This window comes from Ciona intestinalis, chromosome 13 (genome assembly GCF_000224145.3).
Source record: "Ciona intestinalis chromosome 13, KH, whole genome shotgun sequence".
NCBI classification, from domain to species: domain Eukaryota; kingdom Metazoa; phylum Chordata; class Ascidiacea; order Phlebobranchia; family Cionidae; genus Ciona; species Ciona intestinalis.
The window spans coordinates 990,094-1,010,229 of NC_020178.2; the positions used below are offsets into that span (position 1 = coordinate 990,094).

Sequence of the window (20,136 nt, forward strand, 5' to 3'; positions counted from 1 at the left end):
CTCGTGTTTGTCTAACTGGGACAACTATTGGTAAACAAAATTAATCGACGAAGGCAACCAATAATAAATTAATCCGACCAAAGTTTATGGATCTTTTTTTACAAATTGTCCAAAAACGTGTGAAAAAATAATGGTCAAATGTGAAAAACAGATATTTTGACTGGTTTAATTCAAATCACACAATCTAAATTTACTAAATCGCATAACCCAAAAACCAATCTACCTTTTCGGAATATATTTTGATTATCACAATAGCAAATATTTTTTTGAATATATTTGTTAGCAGAATTACATTCGAATAAATGCAATGTTTATCACCAACTAAACTGTAACCTGCGTTTTAAAACACAATTTACATTTAACACAATGATAATGTACTATTGCATGATCAAACAATCAATGACTGGATATTGACACATTGATATATAGTTTGCAGATGAAAACAGTGCAAAAATGGAAATAGTACGCTAGTTTATAAAATAATTAATGAAAATGCACAGCAAATTACACCGTCTGTATAATTTAAAAAGTAAGCAAAAATTTTATGGAAGCAATAACTGTAACTTGGCTACCATGCTAAAAAGTGGACAAATATGGCAGAATTAGATGTGATTGCACATTTAATCTATTGGAAGGCATGTTATTCAGTAATAGGTTTTAACACTACACAAACTTAAATAAAACTTAAGGGGTGCCTATACAAATGCAAGATAAATTTTAAGATATTTTGTTTTGCTACAAAAAAAGTAAAAAAAAAATGCTATTTGTTCAATATGTAACTCGGTAACTTAATAAAGTGACCAAGTTTCTGGCAAATTTCTTAAGTTAACCAATTACTTCCATGATATAATTTAGGTTCCAGAGCTTGGGCATTTCTTGCTACACACGTGAGATTTTCCACAAAGAACTGATGACATTAGATCACCCACAAAAGTAACATAGGTGGTAACTTGTAAACTGGCATATGGTGTATGAAACAGAACATCCTGATCGCTGTCGTTTTACGGTCATGCGAGCACAAACAATTAACATTCATTTAAAATGATATAGTATTTCTAACTACACAAAAGTAACATACGTGGTAACTCGTAAACAGGCATAAGGTGTATAAAACAGAACATCCGTGATGTTTTCTAGCCACACGAGCACAAACAATTAACATTCATTCAAAAAGACATGGCATTTTTAACTAAAATTAGCAGCAATAGCTTTTTTAAATCACTTAATAACAATTCCAAATACGCGAAATTGCTAAAATATATGTGTATAGTTGCACATTAAACCCTATGCACCCAAAAATTACATAAACACCAGTATCCGTATAAAAAAAACAAATTAAATATGTAAATAGTATTTCAACACCTTATCTAGCAAGAAAAACGTAGTATATTTCCAACATTTCATCGGGAAAAATAGGAGTGTATTTCCGATGTTAAGTCTGTTGGGTTATTTCTGTTATGCCTGGTAGGAGAAGTAACATAAATTAAATAATCAGGTTGAGGCTTGACGGTTGGATAGTTTGACAAGGTAACCTCTGCATTTCACGATCTCTCTCAGTTTAACAACACAAGTATATCTGGAAAGAAATAAAGCAAATGTTGAAGAAGATACATATGCAGCATTTTATTAACTTGTTAAATAATATGGTCTGTTATGGTCTGTTGTGATATGTGCTTAAGTGTATGAAAAGAAAAATAAAGTACTTTTTGATAGTGAAACACTTGTAAATATGCTCTTGTATATAAGTGGTGGGTGGTGGCATATATTAAAATTAATAAATAACATGGTTTATTGTTATAGGTGGCTTAGTGTCTGGAAAGAAATACTTGATATTTCCAAACAGAGAATGTTCATTAAACAAATCCAGCAGTAGCAGAATCAAGCATCGAACCTAGTATCCGATGGTTACAAGCATTCTAAACACTATACTACAGCAACAGGTGCATAAAGTATACAACTAAGTGAAACAGTTGCTAAAATCTGTACACCTAATTTATATGATTCCATAAAGTATAGACATTTTATTTAAACCAAACCTTAATAGATTAAATTGTATAACTTAACAATAAAAATATGAGTTTCTATATTATTACATAAAGCACAAGCAATTTATTTGAACCAAACCTTAATAGATAGCTAGGTCTCCAATCTCCTGTCACCCCTGTATCTGATAATATGCATTGGACAGTTTTGGGAGGTAGGATTACTATGGAAGTAAAATAACAAGTTTACTAAAGGTATGGCTGACTAATGGGCAATGCACAAGCCATATACAACTCTCCTAGAGGCTCATGATAGAATTGTATATGGGTGAGGTCCTACAGCATGGCATGTCATAGGGCCTGAGATTTAGACCAGAGTTGGCACATTTTCCCAACATTGTATATTCACATTCTATTATACATGGGTAAGGTCCTAGGCGTGCCATGGGCCTAAGATTTCAAGGTTGGCTCACTGTACAGACATTCAAGGTGCTGCAAAACATTGGTGACCACTGGGTTGGAGAAATGTACATTAGTTAAGCGTCTAGTCTAAGTACACATACACTGATACACATATCAGTATCAAGCGTCAAACACAATGTCCTTTGGTTACAATGCAAGCACCTAACCACTCCTGCCATAAAAACACAGGTATACATAAGAGAATATTCAATAGAAAGCATTATGTATGTAATTATAAATCAGATACTGTACATTCTAAACCAGTTATAACATTAGTGATACAAGTTTGACAATGCTTTTATACAATTGGGTTGCCCATAAAAACACCTTTATATTTATACACATGGAAGAATATTCCAAAGCAAGCATTATGTATGTAATTGTCAGGAACTGTACATTCTAAACCAGTATCAAATATCAAATAACATCAATGTTACCAGTAGGGTCCCTATGTGTAAGCAACATGACTTCATTCTCAGCAGCAAACGCAGCCAGATCATCAGGTGGTGTGCAACACTGAACCAGATTAATCTGGTTTGTGGTCGGTTTGATCTGGTAATACAAATAAGTGGATATTAGGTTTCTTAAGGTTTGATTTTGGGCATGGGAGCATCAGGTTTTCTGTTCATAGGTAGGGAGAGTCAGAGATTGTATTGGTTTAGTGAGTATTGAATATAAGTGTATCAGACTGGGTATTATATGTGGGTTTGGTGAGAAGCATTTGGATATTACATATATTACATATCAAATTCTGCTGCCAAGCAGAATATAAAACACTTTTGTCAAGTTTGTTTTAAATATTGACTATTGGTGCCCTAATTTTGGTCAAAATAATACTGGCAACTTTAATATGATGTTATATGTTCATTGCTTGCATGTGTAAATACATGTAAACTTAACAAAAACTCATATTCAATGTGTGCGGTTAGCATGTAAGCTTATATCGTTGTTAGGTAAGCTGAAAGTTGCATACAATGGAAACTTTTACCAGCATTTGTTTTCACAGGCTATTTTAAGAGTAATTTTAAGAGTATAATTGGTTATAAAAAAGTGAGAGTGCATTGTATAAAATTGGCCATAAAAAATAAGGGGTGTTATTATATAGGCTAATGCCTAATATAAATAAAAGTAATGTAAAAATGTAAAAAATAACCACAAAAAAAGTGTTTTTATATGATGTAAAAAGTAATGATACATTCTATTCTTATTGGTGTGTTAACAGCTGCATTTTACCTTTGCATGTGTAAACAGATCTTGTAAACTTGTCCCATCAAAATCACAAACCCCTATTTTATTCACTGCATGGTTCTCAACGTAAGATTCTAACTTCTTCCAAACTGCCTTGAAAAGAAAAAAATAAACGCTATTTAGTAATATCCAACTGCAAAAATATCTGGGTATCCATAAACCTTTATTATTATATTGTATTGGAATGAGTGATCACAATGTATAGGGGGATTGGGATTGATGCCTTTTCCTGATCAGAAATCATTTTGTCTCAGGCCATCGGAGTTTCAATGTAGTATAGCCTACTCTATTTGACCAAAAATGGTTCAGATTTAGGCCAGAGTTGCCCTATTACCCTGACACCCAATGATCTAGGCCAGAGTTGGCCTATTACCCCAACACCCAAATATTTAAACCAGAGTTGTCCCATTACTAACCAAGAAACACAATGTATAAATACCCACATAAGTTACCTCTATTGTTGAGAACTTAAATTGTTGGAAATTTGAGTCGGAATTATTTGGTGGAAACGAAAGAAGGACGGAATCAATACGAGATGTCTTCAGTACTCCCAACGCTAGAGGGAACTAGAGAGTGTAAGTTAACGTAACACTAAGATAAAATGAGTTTTAAATATCCTATATATATATTGGTTGCGAACTTGCGGTATTCAAAATAGACTATTAAAGGACAATTAAAAGCTCCATTTTTGGTGTTAAATTTATGTTACATCTATTATATACATATATATGTAATAAAAATTTTAACTTCCCACTAAGAACAGCTCTTTTAACTAATGTTTGAAAGATATGGTTACATACATAACATGAATCTGTTTTTATTTCCGATTGCAGTAAACAAGATCAAATATGTTAAAACATCTCCAAGTAAGAAACAGTTATTCTTGTTTTGATAAACTGTACCAAGTTCTTTTAACATGTAATTTTTCTCAGCAACTGTCATTGTAATATGAATATTTACAGTTACGGTTATTATTACAACCAACAGTTACAACCTCTGCAATATTTATCACTGCCTGTCCCGTCACAGGTGTGACTTATATACAGAGCATGTTTAAACAACACAATACAAGCAAACAGTAACGTGTCAGCATGAAATATGCTTTTATGACTTATGTAGAACATGAATAAATTGTACAAACAAAACATGGCATTATATACAAGAAATTTGTATCAAATTTATTTGTTTTTTTAGCAAAAAACACAGCATTGTTTAGATAAATTATAACTTTTGAATATATTATATTTATACATAGACAGTAGGGTGGGGGAAGATGAGACACTTTGTAATATTCAAATATCCTGATCGTGTTTTAAACAATTAACAACGGTCTATGGGAGTCGCGAGGATACGGGTTAATAATTCTTTGAATGTTCTTTGTTTACTACTAAATGCGACAAGAAAAAAAGAATAAAAAGGTGTCCCATCTCCCTCCACCCTACTATTATATAAATATCAGATTTAGAAGTATGTAAAACTATAGAGCAAAAACAGGTAGCTTGGTACTTGGAAGAAGTAATCACATTTGGTCTAATGCAATTTCAACAGTGAAATGGAAAAGTGGGTAGAAGACAGGGGTGTATTATGACATCAATAATTGAACAACCACCACTATTTACCTCATAATGTAACGTAGGACATTGCTAAATAATGAATTTAGGTTGAGTACTGGAAGCAGCACTCAGTTTAAACACTACTTCTCTTTTAAATACATTGACGTTAAACACACGCCACAAGACAGGCCTGCATAGTGTTCTAATCGTAAAAAAAGTTGATTCTACTGTGTTTATCATTAATTAGACAATGAATCTATGCAAAAAACAGTGAAACAGACATTTGAATTACTATACTATTAAATTAATTTTAACCGACACAAAATTTTGACAGTTAACTTCACATAACGACAAGAATCGGTAAACCTTGAATTATTTGGCTATTAGAGTAATAGTCAAACCCTGGGCTAAACCCCATGTCCCCAGGTATGACGGCTGTAGGAAATCAGACGTACAGAGTCAAAACAACACTGTCATGAGTTAACATGGGAACTGTAGCATGGGGAGAACAATAGCCATGAAAACTAACACCGTAGTTATTTCTATAAATAGACATGATAACAATGCTAAATGGAATCGGAATATGTCACAGCAATAACTTTGTTTCCTGACTATATTCATACACGAACACCCGAAACACAGAACAATGTGCAGCATGTATTAAAGTATTAAAGCACTTTTAAAGTGAATTTGACTATGTTTTTTGATCCTCTCTTTTAAAAAAATATTTTAAATTCGATGTTTTTGTCTGTATGCATGGCCAACTTCTAAAAAATATTTTAAACCTGATGTTTTTCATGTTGTGTATGGCCCACAATTTGAACACACTTGTGCTCTACTAGTCTATACCTACTGAAACAGATGGTTACCGCTAATACACTAAACAGATACAGCATCAGTCAGCTACTTTCGTGGGCTAAAAATAGCAGAGTGTTTAAGTACCTGTATCAAGTGCCTCTTGTAGAGTTGGGGAGTCAAATGCCTGGAGGAAAACCTTCAATGTGATTTTAATATCGTCGCGATTTTCCATTTCATAAGTAGACCCGCCATCAATGAATAAAGAGGATTTTTTGCTGAGTAATAAAAATTATTTGTCAGCAAAAAAATTAAAAAGATCAATTTTACTCTGAAATAATTTTTTTTGAAGAATATTTATGTAGATAAAGTATATTATAGCCGATATAACTTTTTAATTAGTAATTTCCAAAAGTTTTTACGTCATAATTACTATGAATGGTATATTTAATAATTGGATACCCCTTGTTTTAAATACAGTTCTACAGATGTAATTACCACCTATTCATATAACAGCTATGTCTTCAATATTTTATAAACAAAAATCTGTTACAATTGCGCTGTAGGGCATAACCGTGTTTACTAATCAATGCGGTTTCATTCAACCGGTAACATAACACATTACAATGCTAGACTTACACTATAAAACAGTGTGGAACATTATGTAATAAACCACAATCTATTAGGGAGGGTTGGTGGTATTGGGTAATGTGTGATGTTGTAGTATAACCACAAACACATGTAACACCATACACACTAGATTAACAATAGCAAAATATAGTAAGTTGCCTATTGGCGTTTTGTTTTGAATATTTTAACAAAATCTATGGTGACATTGTTAAAATGCAGTTACACCCATAGTTGGTACAAAAAAAAATGCAGTTACACCCATAGTTTGGTACAAACATAGGGAACCTCATTGATTAATGTGGTGAATGCAATATACTTTGGCTCTGCTTGTTTGTATAGACACCTAACAGCAGGGTAAAATCTGGGGTGATATTGTTAAAATACAGTTACACTCATAGTTGTCAAATATGGGGAACCTCATTGAATAATGTGGTGAATGCAATATACTTTGGCTCTGCTTGTTTGTATATACACCTAACAGCAGGGTAAAATCTGGGGTGATATTGTTAAAATACAGTTACACTCATAGTTGTCAAACATAAGGAACCTCATTGATTAATGTGGTGAATGCAATATACTTTGGCTCTGCTTGTTTGTATATACACCTAACAGCAGGGTAAAATCTGGGGTGATATTGTTAAAATACAGTTACACTCATAGTTGGCAAACATAGGGAACCTCATTGAATAATGTGGTGAATGCAATATACTTTGTCTCTGCTTGTTTGTATAGACACCTAACAGCAGGGTAAAATCTGGGGTGATATTGTTAAAAATAAAACTCTTTTTTTAACCTTTGACAGATTGGTTGATTGACATTTTCAATTAGCCACGCCTTCACATTCCCACACAGAGATGCACAAATCTGGAGAATAGTTATTTATAATAATAATGGGTGGGTAGGCGCAACAGAAAGCAATGACTCATTTTTGAAGAGGTCAAATTAAAGGTGGCATTTGTCTATAAATAAAATTAATTTTTCAATTAAAGTTTATGGCCTTATTTCGCAGTAGTAGCAAAATAATTTAAAAGTAAAAGTCTGTGAGTCAGTGATACTGAAAGCCACCGGTTTTACTTGGTCATAGGTATTGTTTCTTTTCCAAATGCCCGCTTTTTCTACGCCACTGTACAGGTCTTAGCTTAAATTAAGATTAGATAAAAGTTGTGCATGCTACATACAATTTATTTAAATTCTTGCCCCAAGTTTAGTAAATTTTATTAGTTTGTAAACTTATTTACAATGTGCAAAAGCATCACTTATGCTTTAATTTATACTTCTATTGATACATATAGATACCCCACCAATAAATATAAGTTTTTATTTCCCAGAAATGTTTTATTTAAGATTGCAGTGGATAACTTAGAATTTTGGCAATTTATATGAAATTTATACTTTTGGTTTTATAATTTTATAGTTTTTTCAAAGCTATAATCAAATTTATAAAGATAAAGGTACAAAGGTACATACTGCATACAATTTGTTTCAAGATTAGATATGGTTGTAGGTAATACATACCTCATCCATAGACATAACTAAGTTGTACAACACATTCCCTGAATGTATAGCAAGTGAGTTTGCTGATGATAATATTTTGACTCTCTCCATTGCTGTTGCTTGGTATTCAAAACTTCTTCCAACTAAGCCAACCAGAGCGAGAACTATCAGTCAAATTGAGAGTTTTATAAACGCATGTGTTTTCTTGTATGTTTTTGGACCCTACAGAATTTATTTTGCTCTGGTAAAAAACGTTTAAGGTTAATTTGATAATAGTTAAGGCAACTTGTTAGTTGCAATGCATTTGTAAAACCAGTGGCGCCGATTTATACGGTACAGGATATGCAAACTATTTTAAGAGTTTTGCATGGGTTGCAGTAATCCCTGGATTTTCCAAGTATAAATGCATTTTATCATTAAATTTTCTTAAAAAATACAATCTACTTTTACAGTTATCACATTTTTTGTATTATCGCAACCCCTGAAATTTTATAAAATCGGCGCCACTGAAAACAGCCAAGATTTGCGAAACATTGTTAAAATCTTGTGACAGTAATTGAGTAATTCAACAGAACAATAAGTTTGTCATTTTTAGAAGAAATCAGATATTGATGTAATAAAGAAATTTGTTGCAGAACAGAAATGATAAAATCACTTTTAGTTGTAAATAAAACAAAATTGAAGTTTACACATAATCACCCTACACAGAAATCACTAATATTTTAATTTAACAGATATTTATTTTAAAAACACTTTGACCTAAATTTGAAATCATCATATCTATTATTAGTCACAATTTTAACTATGGTGTAATATTCCGACACTTCTACTTTACAATAATAATGCAGAAGGAAATATGTTATTGCTACATGGAGAAGTAAAAATACAATATTAGTGTTGTGACACAATTGAAATTAAGCAAATAGTTTTAACATGTAACAAAACAGGACAAAACAAAGCGTAATTGCTAAAACAAACACGCAAAAATGCTCTTAGAAAATCCACATATTTCATTGTTTTAAATATTAATAACAACTAAAGTATAATTCAGTGACCATTAAAAAGAGAGAGACCGTTGCAAGTAACTTGATAAATTACAAGTCCTTAAACCAATACATTTAACCTCAAAGCGGGCACTACCAAACTGAAAAAAAAAGAAAAAACAACCCTTATGAAAATTGTAAACTGTAACTCTACATTATTACAGAATTTAAATTGGTCAAACTTATTATGTGATTGTGGGCAACACATTGCCTGAGTGGACAATCAGAACGCTTTCATTCACAACAAATTTGTAGGTGTAACATAATAGTTAATATATGAGGCGTGAAAAACAATCAAACAGTTTGAAGCCAAACCTAATGCAACAGTTATTAAACACATTGTATTGCCCCAGTCTGCAGAGTATGGCAGTTCCTGACGAGATCTTTGGGCGTGCAAGACAGTTATTTTTCGCTATTAATAAAAATAAGTAAAGCACGTACATTTTTAAGCCACATGAGGAAATCCTACCCAATTTAAAACAGATTTGGTTCATTGGTTAATTAATTGGCGTGCATGGAACAAATTATTGCGTGCATAACCAAAAGTTCATAAACAAAATCGCTTGTGTACCTGCCATACTCTGCAGACTTGGTATTGCCAAGACAAGAACAACTATTCCATATTAGTACCATAGAGATATTATGTTGAAATATCAACCAACAATGAATTGAAACTAAAAACTGTTAATTTATATAAACCTAGAGCCTTGCTCTTGCATAAGTTTCGCTTTGTTTGTTTGTTCAGTTGGTACCCCGGTGCAACTATTTGATAATTCTTTCGAAACCACGCATAAAAACTCAGCCTGATCAATGCCATAGCTATATGATGAACCCACACTTATTAACTGTTCAAATTTCCAGCCATCAGACATAGCAGACACTGTATGCGTAAGCTCATCTTCCAAGCATTGTATAACTCTATACACATGCTTGCTATGGGGCTGCGCATTCACCTTGTCTCGTTCACGAATGCGGTCCTTTACTAGGCGAATAAGTTCAGCTAAGTTGTAAAATTCCGCTTCTTCCAAGACTCCTTCTTCAGCTAGGTCTTTGTTCATGACAAGTTTTCCATGTCGTAAGTAATTTAGAATTGGTCCAAAATAAGTAGGGTCCCTGTCGATTAAGAACGCACCAGTTTCGTCTTTATCTGAGTTAAGTTCTGGGTTTTCTTGGCATAGTCTGTACAAAAATGACTTCTGATATTTACATAGAGTTGTAGTGGTTGTGACAAAGTATTGGCCCCCAACGTTCAGTTTGACCCATTTAGATTTGTTGTGACTATTTGTAAGCAATGTTCCAGTGGTATTATTATGGTCAACTCCATTCTGACTGCAAGCCATTTCGGATATTCAAAGACTATCCGCTAAAATCTGGGGAAAATAAGTCACATGGGTTAAATAACAAAAAAAGACAGAACAAGTGTAGAATAACTCTTGTACACTAAAGGTTAGGCTAGTGGGAAGTGTTTAAGGTTGGTATTTAGGGGTTAGGGTTTATATGGATTAGTAGTTAGGGGTTAGCAGATAACATAGGTGGAGGATTCTTAACTGGAACCAATCAAACACTACTTAATAATAATACCCGCACCGTGGTATAGTGGTTAGCGCGCCTGCCTGTAACCCAGAGGTAATAGATTCAAGGCTCGTCGCTGCTACCAATGTGGGCGTATATGTCCTTTGGCTAGACACTTAAAGGCAATTGCTTCAACCCAGTGGTCACTAATGGGTTGTCTAAATTATCAGCCATACATAAAAAAATACAAAAAATCCAACAACAAAATAATCACCCACAAAGTAACATACATGGTAACTCGTAAGCTGGCACGAGGTGTTAAACCCGTGTTATAACGACTGTCGTTTTCCGGCCACGCGAGGATAAAGTAAGTTACATTCATTTAATAGACATTGGCACACGGAATTAATTTGCCAGAATAGTTCCGTAAAACAAATAAATATATTTTTAAGCTATAAAAACCTGTATTAACGGTATTCTATTCTTTAAAAATGTACTTAACTACTGAGACTTAATTTAATACCTACACACAGGCATGTTAGTGTTAAACTTTGTATATCTAAATGGCAAACTTAAATTTTAGATTAAACTTCAAATCGCGACTTTCTTAAAACTATACAACGTACGATATGGATGTGGCATGCAAATAAATGACTCTTTAATCTGTTGTAAACTATAGTCTTTTAGCTAGCCTGCATAATTTAATTAAATGAAAGACTCCCAAATTTTCAAATCTTTTAAATTTACTTCTGACAAAACGTAACAAGAACTTAACCTTTTAACTGCGTTGCTTCACTTTTATACCTCAGTTATGATAACTAAATATTTTTTAATGTAACTGGGGAGTATGAAAAATCATTTTATACTGTCGTTTAAGAGCGTACTATTGATCAATATACCACGTCACGCATGTTTCTTACATATGTTGCAATTAGTAGTAGGAGTAAACTTTTTTTAATATTTACTAAATATTTAAATACCCCATTCGTGACTGTACTGTCCCATTTTAGTTACATTACCTATCACGCCCAGAAGTACTATGATCACGCCACCTTTAGATAAATACAATTGACACACTATCTGGACATATGACTAACCAGGAACAATAGTTAATTTGCAATCAAAACAACCTACGTTAATTAATTGTACACTTACCCGTCATGTCTAATCTATTTTAAACCTACACTGATCACATTCAAAAGGAAATTTTCCTGCTAATATAAAGTTTCTAAGATCAGAACTTCCAGTTGTACAATTTAATTCAGATTACAATGACTTAATTTATTGCAATCTGGGTATAAATGTGCACACAACAGTCATATCTATTTTAAACTAGTCACATTCAAAAAAGAAGTTTCAGCTGCTGTATAAAATCAAAACTTAAGGTGTATTTCTATTATCAGAGATACTTTAGATAATAATTTATATAGCAAAGTAAATTAATTGGTGCTAATAAAGAACCCCCCCCCCCTCTTTTTGCTAACCACTAACCCCTAACTACTGACCCTATAACGACTAACCCCCTAACCATCCACCACCAACCTCTAACACTTCCCACCAGCCTATTCTGCTATGTACCATAGGATTCTTCACTAGTGCCAATTAATGTATTGTAATCTTGGTTTAAATGTAAAGTTACAACAGTCTCGTCTGATCTATTCTAAACTAATCACATTCAAAATGGAAAGTTTCGACGTCGTATAAATAAAAACTGAACTCAAATTCTAAGATAAAAGATTCTGGAAATAGAAGTTAATTCAGATAACAAAGTAATTGAATTTATTGCAATTTGGGTTTAAATGGCACATGAAAATATTTCTCCAGCTTTTGAAGCGATATTCTCGTAGGTTCAAGTTAAAATCCAAACATAACCAATGCACTTTATGTAACTCACAAAAATCAAGTCGAACTGAATCGTTTAAAATTGAATCTTTTATTTTTACCGTATCATATATGAGGTTAAAAGCATCCACCAGCTACCAGACTGCTGGTAAACTAAAAAACTAGCTGGTATCCATCTTCTAAAACTGCGCTGCAATTATTTTGCAGACCTGACCAGAACACTCATAAAACAACTTCTGGCAAAATCAACACGGTTAAGGTTTTATTGAAACTATACACAGGCATTAAAAAACATGCATAGAAAAGTAATCGTTCATGTTTAAATATAACCGTACACTTTAACTTTCAAAGGAAATGGATCAATTGTTGAATTTTAAATTTAGAAGGCCAGAAGAGTATCTGAGTATAGTGACACTTATAAAAAAATGCAACATTCATTTACAGCAATAAATAGAAAAAAAAACACAGACATTATTTTTAAGTCAAAAGAAGATCTAGCCTATCAACTCTAAAAGAAATAAATTAATAATTTAGACAGGCGAACTTATGAAAAGTGTTAATACTTGGGTGTTTATTCGTCTGGAACATTATGCTATAAAGATAAAGCAAAATACAAAACAAAAATGGTCAATATAATCATAGTTTTGTAACTTATAAAAAAACTTTTGGAAATTGTTTAGAACAAAAAGCCTGTTTTTATATTATTTTATGCGAAAAAATTGTAGGTAAACTTTTTACTTCTGCGGGGGAATTCTAAGTATAAAGACGTTTTGTGCTTTTAGACAATAATGGGAAATACTGGGAAGTAATATGAATATTGTGCGATAATTATGACGCAACATACTTTACACAGCAATGAAATGTCATTTTCACACAATTTAGGACTCACTTCTAAAAATTTGTGACATTTTTTCTGAAGTTGTCCTTATGTGTAAGAGGTTTTACTTATTGAAATGCTTGCAGTGTTTTGGAGGTTTCACTGTATTGAAGGTCATAACTGAACTTTACAGTAACATCAAAGGCTGTTATAGGTTTTAGAACTGATAAACCTTATCGCAAAATCCAAATAATTTTACAGAAAAATCCAAATAATGACTTCATAATATCAGCTCAGAAAAGCTGTTGCTATTTACTTTAAGAAAGCTTTATAACACCTTAAGTTTTTTGGAAATTTTAAAGTCAGTATAATAAAGTTATTGCTTGGTTAAAAAACATATTTAAAACTATTTTTACCGCAATTTGACAAAAGCAGTTTTTTTGTGTACTCCAATTAAAAAAAAAAGTATTTATAGGCACTCCCAAAAATAAAAGTGAATTTTGATTAAATAGTGTTGGTTTACCATTTGAAACTTACTTAAGGAAGACACAATAGATCAAATATAACCTTAACCAGATCAGACCTGCAATAAAGGATTAAGAATTTTGGAAACTCAACCCAAAAAGCATTTTTGGAAAAATAAAAAAAGAAACTTTTCAAAAGTCGGAAATATTAAGCAAAAATTTTGAAGAAAATTTTCAAAAGAACCCGTAATCTTCAGCCCCATCTTGTGACGATCGTTCGGCAGAAAGAAGATAACCTTTGGAGTGAACAATGCCACGGTAACGGACCAGAACTGAATACCTAAAAAGAAATACAAAAACATTAGTTTACAAAGTATTAATAATGACTGTCATTGCCCTATAAGTAAGTTAAAACATTTTTAAAGGATACATAAGTTACATGCATTCAACAAGTACCTTGCAACATAGGCAGGGCTCCATGAGGTAGAATTAATATCATCAGTGGCTTCAGACATGAAAGATTGAAATTTCCGGCCCGATAAAATTTCTGCAAAGCCATGGTTGTTAATCACATGATTAAAGTGCAAGTCATGAAGTTTTTGATCATGATTTATTGCGAGAATGTCATGTTTTGATCTAGCTACTTGGTGGTTTGATTATAGGCAGTGATGACCAAAATGGAGAGGATTATTAAAAGTGTTGCACAACAAAAAAATATCATTTTTAATACAAAAAAATTTCAGGTCATAAAAATTAAATTTCATACACAGAATTTTTTTTCTTTGCATTATAATATAGTTTAAAATTTAGGGTGTCAGACTTAAAAAATAGCTGGAAACACTGCAGAAATGCCTCCACATTTCTAAATATCAAAGGTGCACGACTATATATCTATATATAAATGGGAATTCCCAGAAATTAAACGCAAGTCATCATATAGCTGGAGGGCATGACACGGCATTTTCACACGAGTTCTCGTTAAATTGCGGGGAATATTAATATTAATTTTATTAATTTCTGGGCTATTTAATATTTGCTTAATAAGAAAACTGTTTAATTTTCCGAAAATATTTGTTATTTATAATGCATAGAAAAATCAATAATACTTTTAATTAATTTCTGGGCTATTTATTATTTGCTTAATAAAATTTATGTTTAAATTTTCAAATATTTATTATTTGTATATCTAAGAAAAAATCTGCAAACAGAAATCCATAGATATCATTTATTACCTGCAGGGTCGTTATGGGTCAATAATTCGATGCTTTTTTCCCGTGAATACTGAATAAGGTCGCATGGGACAGCGCAACAGTTAGTTAGGTTGATTTGGTTGGTTGAAGGCTTGATCTGAAACATATAAAGATTTTGATTTTTAAATATATTAAGTTTGGTGTGTTGTATATGTAATAAGGCTCCCTATATATTTTGACGATGTCACCCAGATTTTACCCGGCTGTTAGGTGTCTATACAAACAAGCAGAGCTAAAGTATATTGCATTCACCACATTAATCAATGAGGTTCCCTAAAGGTCTCCTAAAATTAGCTTTATATTTATAACTTTTAGTTGAATAAATACGTCGCAACTCGCAACAAATGTTTGCCAATTAAACATAAAAGAGAAAAAGCCGCACTTTGCGTACACATACGCGAAGCTATAACTGCCGCAGCGGCTCATCGTGCTTTGCAGAAGAAACATCATGACACAGCAATTCTATAAATACACACGACTCATCACGACTGTAATATCGCGTGCCACGCTGAGTTTCAAAACAGGAGAATCTCTCTCACTTATTACATTAATATTGACATATGGCAATCAACAAGACTTATTCTGCTGCTGCTTGTACCAGATATAATGTTTTTTTTTAATTTAAATTAAATTTTTTTTCCCCCAATATTTTAATAATTTAAAAAAAAAAAAAAAAATATATATATATATTATAGATGCTACATTTTAAGGGTTAATCAGGGTTCCATTTATTGTGTTTTTTATATAATAGAATGAAATAAATTGTATTTTTTTTCACGCCACAAAAACAACGATCTAATCTTAAGTGAGCGATTATTGGCACAATATATTTATCATTTTTTTGATACAAAACATTTTATTTTTATATTTTATACATGCTATATAAAAATAGTTATTCAAGGTTCAATTTATATTGCGTTTTTTTATATGATAAAACAAAATAAATGGTATTTTTTCCATGCCACACCAATAACAGGCACCCACCCTTGCCCAATCATTCAATTCCTTTAAGCTTTCTTGATCAAAATCGCAAACTCCGATATTAGTCACATGACCACTGTCCACTGTTGACTGCATCTCCTTCCAGATTGGCTGCAAGGGGGGTTGTATTTAATTAAATAAATTAAATATTGGGGGAGGCCGGAGGGGTAATTAGATGGTTATTTTTTGTTTGATTCATAAAATGAAGTTATATCTGGTCTATAATATTTTATATATATATACTTTAAGGATCTTTTATTTAAAAGCTATTTTTTGGGACAACTTATATAAAAGTTATATAGGCCTATATATATAAAAATATTATAAAAAATACACAATACACCTATAATGCATTTTTCCAGGTAAATTTTAGAGAGCCCAAAACATTCCCCTACCTTTACTTTTTCCAGGTCATGAATAACAGATGTTGAGTTGTTGTTTGGTTCCAACAGGGAGGTAGGAGGTGATATGGGGAGGGAGACGATCACTGAGTCAATTCTTTGTACACCAAGCTCACGGGTTACTGTGGGGTTTAATTGTTATTATGGGTGGGGTTATAATATGGGTGTTTGGCATCATACATGGTAGCTACATGCACTTGGGGGGCCACCCCCTTTTTTGGTTTCCCCCCAAAAAAAAAAAAAAATGGGGGGGGGGGGGGGGTTCCCCCCGGGGGGGAAAGGTTGGGGGTCGAGTTATAACATGGGTGTCTTCTTATACACCAAACACACATGTGACTCATACACAGTGCGCTCGCTTGTAAGTTACCACGTATATAACTTTGTGAACATTTAAATTTTAAAGCTATATCTAAAACCTAGTATTTTAAATGTTTTGTAAATAAAAGTTTTTCTTTGGTGTATGCTTTGTGTAAATTTAATGTTTATAGATTATTTATTTATAATTTTTTTTAAGAAAAAGGCAAAACGTACAGGAAAAATGTGAATGAAAACAAAAACAATGACAAGGAAATTACCAATATTGGCGGTGCATAAACACTAACTTACACAAAGTATACACCATAGTAAAGCTATGATATAGTTGGCCCTGGATGACAAAAACGTAAACAAACAATATGGTGGTGTAACTGGCAACATGTCATCAACAATTCTAGGAAATTTACGAGTAGAAGATGATACTACGCATGGTTAAACATGGTTTTGATGGTACACAACAGACAACAATAATGTCTAAATGCCTTAGATATCCTATTCTTATGGGGAGCTTTTTAAAAGGGTAACATCATATGTTTTTGTACACGCTAAATTGGGGTTTACCCTGCTGTTAGGTGTTCATACAAACAAGCAGAGCCAAAGTATATTGCATTCACCACATTAATCAATGAGATTCCCTATGTTTGACAACTATGAGTGTAACTGTATTTTAACAATGTCATCCCAGATTTTACTACAAATATAAAAAATACTTTTATATTTCATTATAATAATTAAACAGGCCAATTTTCTGTGAAGTCAAAATTAATACGTGCTGGGGTAAAACTTGGTCCAAAACAAATAGTAAAACTATGTGAAACTTTATGAATAGAAATTCCCTAAAAGTTTACTTAACACAAATATTTATCTCTTTTTAATCTATAGGACTATAGGTTAATATTAAGCAGACATTCTTGTGAGAAAGTAAATAAAATATCTCAAAGACAATGATAACATACATTCTATAAAAAGGAGAGAAAAAATTTCAGTGATGCCAAATTTTTTTATCGCATAAGTCAAGCTATGCTTAAAGAGTTGCTATACTACTTTAGCGGCAACACTTTTTAGCATAGTTTGTAAAGCAAATTTACTCTCACATGATAAAATATTGATATAAGCACACACCCACTATGACATTGCTATTTTAAAATATTCGCACAACAAGGGGCCCCCATTGTACAAATATTTCGAATCTATTTTAAAACAGGAAATTAAATATTAAACAGAACAGCAGATAATAAAACCACTCCGAACAAAAATACTCTGAAATATTTTATGCCCAATGGTGCTAAAGAAAAGTATTGCTGACCAATTATTCATATCTTTAATTTATCTGCTTGGAAATAGAAATAATAAACTGTTATATTTTCCAACTCATAAGCACAAAAAATAAAACAGAAATCTTGTGCAATCTTTTCTCACCAGACAAAAAAGTTACGTTCATAAGTATAGAACCTTCACCCATATAGAAATAGTATATAAACCCTAACTAAATTTTAGAAATAATATATAAATCATAAATATGTTTATATAGAAATAGTATAAAACCTTACCATGGTCAACAGCTTGTCTAATGAGCTCAGGATCCCACCTAGTGAGGAACAATTTAACGGATAGTTTCATCTGGTCTCGTTGTTCTGAATCTATTGGTGCAACGAGTTCCGTGTTTGAAACATCTAATATGTTTCGAGGTTCCTGGAAAATAATTAGTTTTATAATTCATTTATGAAGTCTATCTTATTTTAATGCAATTTAAACAGACTAAATATATATATCATATAAAAATTGATGGTTTAATAGTTCATTTTAATATGTCATGTTTTCTGGACTTGATTAGTTTTATAATTAATTTATGCAATTATATTTTAATAGCATTTTAATGAATTATAATATTAAAGGTTTATTGTTAACCGTTAATATATTAATTTAATAAAAATTTGGCGCCTGGGTGTAGCTTAAACAATGATTATATCATATCATGTCATGCAAATATCATATATTATATATATATACAAACATATAATGGTAAGTTCTTACTGGCAGATTAGGTGATTCTATATTCATACTACGTATCCATGTCTGCATTGCTGTGTGCATTGCATCCATTAACTAAGGATAAACATTATTTGGTTTAATATAATGTATACAAGTTTGCATGTATTATATATATGAAAATGGTATTCAAATGTGCTCTTAATGGATTTTAATACACAAAAAATACAGGGTACACACAAGTGTTTTTATACCAGACACACATAGTGTATTCATACACCTCATGCTCACTATTGAGTTATAACATGGGTGTCTTATACACCAGACACACATAGTGTATTCATACACCTCATGCTCACTATCGAGTTATAACATGGGTGTCTTCTTATACACCAGACACACATAGTGTATTCATACACCTCATGCTCACTATCGAGTTATAACATGGGTGTCTTCTTATACACCAGACACACATAGTGTATTCATACACCTCATGCTCACTGTCAAGTTATAACATGGGTGTATTCTTATACACCAAATACACACGGTGTATTCATACACCTCATGCTTACTGTCAAGTTATAACATGGGTGTCTTCTTTTACACCAGACACACATGGTGCATTCATACACCTCAAACTCTCTTTGTTGTTTTTTTCTAAAGTTTTAAAATCATGGATTACAGTACGCCAATACATTTGCACAGACATTCCTGATGTAAATATACACCTCATGCACACTGTCGACACACAAACAAAACATAGAAACAGTATTACCTCATCTGATGATGTCATAGCAGGTCGGAACTTGTGTTTTTTCAACAAATTCCAGTTGATCACGTTTCCTGTATGTAGTCGAATATGTGATGCATGGCCCACCATGATACGAGCTACTTCGTTGCGGTCCGTGTCCATAGACATCTTATAAATTTATTAAGTTTTCGAAATCCAACTAAATTTAGAAAATATGTTTACCACCAATTGGCCTAAAGTTTCAAAACTGATTCTGTAGATAATTAGATTTTATCTCAGTTATTTTATATATATATACATTTACCACATTTCTGCTAAAATGACATCTTTTTTTGTTAAAAGTTACTTATTTTATGATTTTTATATAAATTTTACACATTCCTGCTTAAATGATATAGATTTTATTGTTTAAATTTACCTATCCTAAACTATTATATAATTTTATCAAATTTGTCTTTAAAAAAATAAATTTACACACTTAATACCTTATATACTTATAAATTCCAGCATATAATATTTAAAAACTATCTCAAACTGCACTGTAGCAGGCAAAAATGGTACATGCTAACTATTGCGCTGTCTTATATGCCATGACAAGGTTTTTCTT

The 20,136-nt window shown here is 32.1% G+C and overlaps 2 protein-coding genes across 2 annotated transcripts; both read right to left on the reverse strand.

Moving 5' to 3' along the window:
- Window positions 1-242: 242 nt before the first annotated feature.
- Window positions 243-10,573, reverse strand: LOC100178023. The gene is made up of 9 exons (XM_026837334.1): window positions 9,900-10,573; window positions 8,186-8,332; window positions 7,464-7,534; window positions 6,188-6,318; window positions 4,145-4,248; window positions 3,678-3,785; window positions 2,882-2,996; window positions 2,125-2,206; window positions 243-1,576 (listed from the first exon to the last, which is right to left on the reverse strand). The coding sequence occupies exons 1-9, from the start codon at window positions 10,545-10,547 to the stop codon at window positions 1,492-1,494; spliced, it is 1,491 nt and encodes a 496-aa protein (XP_026693135.1). The 5' UTR covers window positions 10,548-10,573; the 3' UTR covers window positions 243-1,491.
- A 2,233-nt stretch (window positions 10,574-12,806) lies between these two features.
- LOC100185904 (glutamate--cysteine ligase regulatory subunit-like) lies at window positions 12,807-19,784 on the reverse strand. The gene is made up of 8 exons (XM_002128788.5): window positions 19,554-19,784; window positions 18,824-18,895; window positions 18,340-18,481; window positions 16,469-16,596; window positions 16,077-16,184; window positions 15,075-15,189; window positions 14,299-14,389; window positions 12,807-14,182 (listed from the first exon to the last, which is right to left on the reverse strand). The coding sequence occupies exons 1-8, from the start codon at window positions 19,695-19,697 to the stop codon at window positions 14,077-14,079; spliced, it is 906 nt and encodes a 301-aa protein (XP_002128824.1). The 5' UTR covers window positions 19,698-19,784; the 3' UTR covers window positions 12,807-14,076.
- Between the last annotated feature and the right edge of the window lie 352 nt (window positions 19,785-20,136).